The following is a 7,656-nucleotide window of genomic DNA, read 5'->3' as shown; positions in this document are numbered from 1 at the left end:
GAGAAGTGGCAGGTCGTGTGCCTGGCAATACTCTCAATGCAGGACATTGAAGGCAAATACTTATTTTCCACCCTAATTTACAAATAAATTCTTTACAAATCCTACCATGTGAATTCATGGATTTTTTTTTCACATTCTGTCTCTCACAGTTGAAGTGTACTCTGGTGCAATTACTGACCTCTGTCATCATTTTAAGTGGGGGAACTTGCACAATCGGTTGCTGACTAAATACTTTTTGCCCCACTGTATATTGCAGACATGTGCATTCTGATAATATGACAAAATGCTCTACAATTACTTAGAAATGTTCAACAGGCACAGGTAACCATTGGGCAAATTCACAAAGTAATTGGTGGGATTGGTTTATGAGCGGCCTCATGGAGAACATTGATGTTTAAGGTTTTGATGTTTTTTGGCCTAATACTTATCATGTTTTGTATCTTTACTACATGCATTATCCCCTGTGTAAGAGGAATGGGTATCAAGGATGATATCTCAATCTCTCGTTGCATGATATCACTGTGCCAGACAAGGAAGAAGGAGAAGACGATGAGTATGAAACTAATGTGATGAATGATTATGTTTGAATGAATATACATTTTATGACGACCAGACCGAAAGCACTCACATGTAGGGTCTGTGTCTGAAACACATTGATGTATCTCTTTAATTTCAGCTACAAACAGGAGGGAATGTTGAAAGATTTTTAATTTTGTGAATTGTGTTTAGTTGTAGCTTCATATAAAGGAAGAAGAGCTTGTGAATTGAAAATACCACAGGAAAGGGAGTGAAAACAGATGTGCAGAGGAATGCTGTGACATACATAGTACCTCCTTTGTTAACAGGCAAGCTAACGGTCTCTTTCTCCTTTTATGGAAATGTTTTTGTATTTTGAACATGTCACTCCTACTTCCCTTGAAGGCTCAAGTATAAATAAAGGATGTTCTGAATGCCCTGGGCGGTTTTCTGTGTCACGTCTGCTGTGCACACTCTGGTGTAGAGCAGATTAGATCGTGGCCGCCCATGCGCATGTAAAAAAATAGATATCTTAGTTGTGAGTTTCTTTATCTTCTAAACAACTTTCTCTTCACAATCATCCATTAATCAACCAGCATTTTAACAAACTTTATTTGAAATGAAGCTTTTGACATTTATTCACTGATATTTGGTCTTCATTTCAAGTCTCCATTAGTGGGAGCATTTGCTGATTTAACGTTTCTTCTGTTTACATCAAATTCAATGAAAATCAAATTAAGTGTGAATTGGAGTCCCCAATAAACAGATACTATAGAAAACATGGAGGACTGTAGAATATTACATTGGATATGCTTATTTGTTCCCTTCAATAAAAATCAATCAGTTCATCAAATAAAATCAGTCGTTGATCGACTCAGTTTGATTGACAGGACAGATGATCAGAGGTGCAGAGTTTTTACCACCATCATTCTTACAGGGACAGAAGAATGGGTGGAGTTTGTGAATGAAGGAGCAGCCAGTAAAGGAGTGGATAAGACCTGCAGCACCTACATCATAAAAGGAGACCAGACCCTCCTCATAATCCACAAACACCCCCACCATCTCAGGACCAGACTGAAGACAGAGGGGGACTGGAGGACCAGCAAGAGCTCTGTATTCATTTCCATTTCTCAGCCACACAGTCCAGAAACCATCCTGAGGACACAGTGGGATTTTTCCCTTCCTGTTGATCGACTCTCTGGCCACTCCTAAAGTCCAGGCAGTCTTTCCTTTAACCTGAACCTCAAAGTAAAATCTGCCTGAAGAGAAACTCTGCTTTCCTAAAACATTAGGGCATGGAGAAAATCTCTCTGGGTTGTCAGGAAGTTTCTTCCTCACATCACCACAGTGCACTTGTTTTTCATCATCAGACAGGATGAGTTTAGAATTTGCTGTATCCGGATCCAGAGTCACGTCCACTGCATACTGCTGGACCCTCTTCAGCTCAGCCTCAAACAGCTTCTTCTTCATAAGTTTCCTGAGCGTCTCCTCCAGCTGAGCCACAGCTCTCACCACAGTCCCCTCGTATGATGGTGGAGGGACGCTCACTCCTCTCCAGTCCTTGGTGGGTGGAGCAGCTTTCATGGACGAGAAGCTTTGGAGTAGGTGGAGGTGGTCTTCAGAGCATGACAGCTGCTCCACCTCAGATCTTCTCTTCTTCAGCTCAGAGATTTCCTGTTCCAGATCTTTGATCAGACCTTCAGCGCGTTTCTCTGTTGTTTCCTGTTTGTCTTCAATCTCCTTTATGAGCTCCTTCAGGCCTCTATCGACAGACTTCTTTAGAGCAGTGAAGACCTGAACACCTTCTGCTTTCTGTCTGTCTGCATCACCTTTACTCATCTTCACTGACTCTTTGATCTGCTGAATCTTCAGTCGTCTCTTCTGGATCATCTGCTGAATTTCAGCCTCTGTCTTCTCCAGCTCTGCCTTCTTTCCTTCATATTCGTCCTTCAGAGGAACAAACTCGTGGTTCTTGTGGTCTAAAACAGAACAGAGCATGCAGACACATGTGTGGTCGGTCTTACAGAACAGCTCCAGAGGTTTATCGTGCTTCTTACACATTCTGCCCTCCAGGTTCTCCACAGCATCAATCAGCTGATGTCTTTTCAGACCTTTCTTTGTCAGATGAGGCTCCAGGTGAGTCTGACAGTAGGACTCCTGACACACCAGGCAGGACTTCAGGGCCTTCAGTCTGGTTCCAGTGCAGATGTCACAGGGAACTTCTCCTGGTTTGGCAGCTTGTTGCTCTGAGCTACTGCTGCTGGCCTTCTGCTGAACTTCACGTCTGAACTGAGCGACCACCTCAGAGAGCAAAGTGTTGATCCTCAGCTGAGGTCTAGTGTAGAAAGTCTCTTTACACATAGGACACTGACACATGGCATTCATGTCCCAGTGCTGAGTGATGCAGTTTTTGCAGAAGTTGTGTCCACATGGTATACTGACTGGATCAGTGAACACATCCAGACAGATGCAGCACAGAAACTGATCTTCAGATCGTAGATTGCTCACAGCAGACATGTCTGCACTCTGACGGAGAAAGAAAAGAAACACATTTTATATAAAATTCACTTTAAATTTCATTTTAAAAAAGAGAGAAACAAATTTCAGTGTTGTGCTCTTTACAAAACCAAGCAAATTTGAACCTAGAAGTGTGACATGTCAAAATCAGTTTATTCAGAATGTCTGATTTTAAAATTCTCCAAAGATGAACCTTTTACACACACACACACACACACACACACACACACACACACACACACACACACACACACACACACAAATTGTGCTCTGTGGTGCTTCTGAGAAGAAATGACTGACACAACTGGGATCAATTCAGTGAGTTTCTGAAAACGTCAGGAAGGACTGATGAAAGATGACACACAACAGAGCTGTACAGTAACACAAAACGAGTATATAAATAAAAACAGTCAGCCGTTTATTAGGAAGTTATTGGAAGGGTTTCTCCGCTCACAGCTAGTGACTCCTGGTGACGACAGTGCCTAGCCTGATCCAGATACAGTGCTACTTGCTAAGACTGAGGACTCTACCAAAGTGGTACATCACTAACTGGCGTATAAACAAAACAGAATACCCAATGATGACATTAAAAAAATCTCTTGGCATTCTGACCATGGAGGTTTGTGTTATTAGAGAATGACAGGAAACAATAATAAGCTTGGTGGAGGAAGTAAAGCCTTGAGACTTTGAGAACAGGAGGAATATGGCACTGGACATTGTGGAGTTTGAGCAATACTACTGAATGAATGAGATCATAGTAACTGGACTAAAAATGAAGTAAAGTGGCAGTGACAATGACGGAGAGTAATCATGTGTGTGACCTGACTAAATACACACAAGGGTGATTAGGGGGAGTGAAAACACATGGGGAAACAGCTGACTGACATGAACCTAATGACGGGACAGGGGAAGTGAAACTAAATACAATGAACAAAGAACACAAGACTCCTTCAAAATAAAACAGGAAACATGGTGAAAAATACAATAAACAACGGAATAAAACTAAAATACACAAGCCACTGGGTCACAGATCCAGTACTGTGACACTTTATTTTCCTAAGAGCCTTTTTGCCTAGAACTTTACAAGATCAACAGGACCCTTAGAGCCTTCATCAGGAACTCACTGGGGACGTGGCGCACAACACTAGAGGCCAACTTAAAGTCAATAGCACACATCACCATGTACACATCACCACCATGTATTTCCCATGTCTACTCTGTGCCTTTCCCATGTCAGACGTTTCATGTCTCTATGTTCCCTGTGTCTCCACAGTCAGTCGTATCTCGATGTTGCAATTTCTACTCTTGTCTCTGTGCTCCATGTTTGCTCTGTTTTTCCCTGTCTTGCATTTCCTGTTTTACATTGATAGTTTCATGTCCTGTGTTTAGTATTTTGAGATTTGCTTCCCCTTTGTCTCTTTATGTCAGATTAGTCCCAGCTGTGTTTTCCTCCTCTTTCCCATTCTCTCTTCACTCCCTGGTGTATGTAAGCCCTGTGTTTTCCTCTGTCTGTTGTCGCGTCGTACACCATCTTTCAATTCAATTCAATTCAATTAAATTTTATTTATATAGCGCCAAATCACAACATAAGTCGCCTCAAGGCGCTTCATAGATACAGAGAAAAACCCAACAATCATATGACCCCCTATGAGCAAGCATCTTTGCTGTGTGTTTCCTCCGTTTCCTAGTCCTCTGTTTCCCTGTTTAGTTCTTTAGTTTCCTAGTTCTTTAGTTTTATTTTTATTTCTAGTTTTTTGTTTTCTGTATAAATGTAAATGGTAAATGGCCTGTATTTGTATAGGGCTTTTCTAGTCCCTAAGGACCCCAAAGCGCTTTACACAACCAGTCATCCACCCATTCACACACTGGTGATGGCAAGCTACATTGTAGCCACAGCCACCCTGGGGCGCACTGACAGAGGCAAGGCTGCCGGACACTGGCGCCACCGGGCCCTCTGACCACCACCAGTAGGCAACGGGTGAAGTGTCTCGCCCAAGGACACAACGACCGAGACTGTCCAATCCGGGGCTCGAACCGGCAACCTTCCGATTACAAGGCGAACTCCCAACTCTTGAGCCACAATCGCCCTTGTGTTGTAGTATTATGTCCAGTAATAAAGCTGCCATTTTCATTTAAATTGAGTCCTGCGTTTGGGTCCTACATCCTACCTGCCACACAGCACAGCCATGACACTCAGTGAGATCATTAACAAGACTGCATACGGATACCAACTGTGAATTGGAGAAATCACCAGCCATCTTTACATGGATGACATCAAGCTGTGTGCAAAGACCAATCGAGACATCGATTCACTGGAATGTCATTCAGACTAGAGAAGTGTAGTTGGATGGTAAAAAACAGAGAGGGAATATAGTCAGAACTGAGGAGATCGCACAAGAAGGTAACACTGCAGACACTGAGGACAGCTACAAGTACCTGGGAATCCCACAGACAAATGGGAACTATGAAGAGGACACTAGGAAAGCCGCAACCACCAAATACCTGCAGAGGATCAGGCAAGCGCTGAGGAGTCAGTTGAGTGGTAAGAACAAGACCTTGGCAATCAATGCCTACGCCCTGCCGTGGTTTAGATACAGCAGGGCGTATCTAAACCACGGCAAGTTGGCCAAAGGAGGAGATGGATGTCACTGACATCAAGACAAGGAAGCTCCTGACATTGCATTGAGGGTTTCACCCCAAATCCAGCACCCTGGGACTTTACACTAAGCATAAGGAAGGAGGCTGGGGACTAGTGAGTGTCAGTAACATGGTCCAGGATGAGACAACAAACATCCACAGTTGTGCTTCGTTATTTACGAAGCACAACTGACCATGTGCTTAGTAAATACCTCAGGTAGCAGAAACCAAAGAAAGAAGAGAAGCAAGAGGAGCCACCATAATGGAGGCTCCTGGACAGTATGTACCACTGGCAGACAGAGGAAGTGGCTGACATCCAGAAATCTTACCAGTGACTGGTCAAAACTGGACTGAAAGACAGCACAGAGGCCCTAATCATGGCAGCACAGGAATTAGCTCTTTGTCTGGGATCCTGAATTTGATCAGCAGTTCATGAATGAGGTTTTGTTGATGTAACCCTTATTTAACTTACATTTAATTTCCTGTTCCTGTTTTTATTGTTCATGATAATAAAATAAAGTAAAATAAAAATTCTGAGATTCACTGATTTACTGATATTACAGAAGAATAGCTCTGCTAACAAGCTCTACTCACTCAGTAACAAACACACTGTATTTAGTCTGATCATTTCCCAGTAACATTTAAATTTACAATAATTGACTACACAGCAGTGGGGAGTAGATTTCATCACAGTGCATGTCTTTCTGACAGTGCTCTAAGTTTAAGAATATAATTCACCCACTGTTATCTTCTTCAATGCCTTGTACCAACATAGAGCAGAGCAGCTACCTGAACGCTACCCCAACAGAGGTCGATTATCTTGTTTATAACTTTACCTCCTCACTACGTATGACTCTGGATACTGTAGCTCTGGTGAAAACTAAGGCCTCAAATCAGAAGTACCTGACTGCTTGGTATAATTCTCAAACATGTAGCTTAAAGCAGATAACTCGTAAGATGGAGAGGAAATGGCATGTCACAAATTAAAAGATCATGATTTAGCCTGGAGAAATAGTTTGTTGCTCTATAAGAAAGCCCCACGTAAAGCTAGAACATCTTACTATTCATTAATGATTGAAGAAAATAAGAACAACCCTAGGTTTCTCTTCAGCACTGTAGCCAGGCTGACGAAAAGTCAGAGCTCTGTTGAGCCAAGCATTCCTTTAACGTTAACTAGTAATGAGTTCATGAACTTCATCGCAATTTTTTTTAACCATTAGAGAAAAAAATACTCATAATTATCTAACAGATGTAACGTCATGTACAGCTACTTTTGTTGATATTTATTTAGACTCAGCTGCACTCACCGCTGTTGCTGAGAAAAACCCAATGGACTCCAGTGAGTCTTATTTTAGAAACAAACAGGACTCAACTGCAGCTCTGCTGCTGCTCTCTCACACTTTCACTTCTGGAGAATGACGTTGAACTTCTCGTCTTTCAGTTGTTGCTCCGCCTCTATCTGCAGCTATGTGTCTGTGTTTGCTGCCTCTGCCTTTACAGGAATTTATACTTAGTGACTTTATGCAGCAGGTGGGAGGAGTGAAGAGTGGTGTGTGGGTAAAGTTCACACAGTAATGAAGGCCTCAGGTGATCAGAAGAAACTCACCTGAATTTCCTTTTTCCGCAGCAGACTGAGAGCTTCTGGTGGACACTGAAGCTGACAGATGTTTCTTCTGAGCTGAAATGATGCTTTAAATTGAATATGAATGGTTTAACTACTGCCAGCTTGATGGCCTGTGGTACATAGCCGATTATTAGAGATAGGTTGATCATCCCAAAAGGTTGACTCTGTTCATCTGGACGTAGCGTTTTCAGTGGAAGAAACGTTTCATCACTCATCCAAGTGATTCTTCAGTCTCAGCCGACTGCAGATTTCCCCAACAATATAAACAGCACATTTGCACAATGACTGAAACTAGCACCACTGAATGAACAATGGGCTGTCAGGTATGCAAATTAATATGCAAATTGTCAATTTGCATATTG

General features: G+C 42.4%; 1 protein-coding gene across 2 annotated transcripts; it reads right to left on the bottom strand.

The window, feature by feature from the left end:
* Positions 1-1,335: 1,335 nt before the first annotated feature.
* Positions 1,336-7,033, bottom strand: LOC113027400 (E3 ubiquitin-protein ligase TRIM21-like). Of its 2 annotated transcripts, XM_026177010.1 has the most exons (3): positions 6,978-7,033; positions 2,628-3,042; positions 1,336-2,495 (listed from the first exon to the last, which is right to left on the bottom strand). In XM_026177010.1, exons 2-3 carry the CDS (start codon positions 3,031-3,033, stop codon positions 1,375-1,377), a joined length of 1,527 nt encoding a protein of 508 aa, XP_026032795.1. In that variant the 5' UTR covers positions 3,034-3,042; positions 6,978-7,033; the 3' UTR covers positions 1,336-1,374. The 2 variants fall into 2 exon arrangements, with proteins under 2 accessions (XP_026032795.1, XP_026032794.1); XM_026177009.1 differs by having other exon boundaries at positions 1,336-3,042.
* Between the last annotated feature and the right edge of the window lie 623 nt (positions 7,034-7,656).

The sequence above is a fragment of the Astatotilapia calliptera genome, chromosome 7 (genome assembly GCF_900246225.1).
Source record: "Astatotilapia calliptera chromosome 7, fAstCal1.2, whole genome shotgun sequence".
NCBI lineage: Eukaryota > Metazoa > Chordata > Actinopteri > Cichliformes > Cichlidae > Astatotilapia > Astatotilapia calliptera.
Note: the sequence above shows the minus strand (reverse complement) of the source record. Positions and strands in the feature narration are given on the sequence as shown.

Coding starts and splice junctions, on each gene's coding strand:
- LOC113027400 (XM_026177009.1), bottom strand. CDS start 3,033: ATGTCTGCTGTGAGCAATCTACGATCTGAAGATCAGTTTCTGTGCTGC.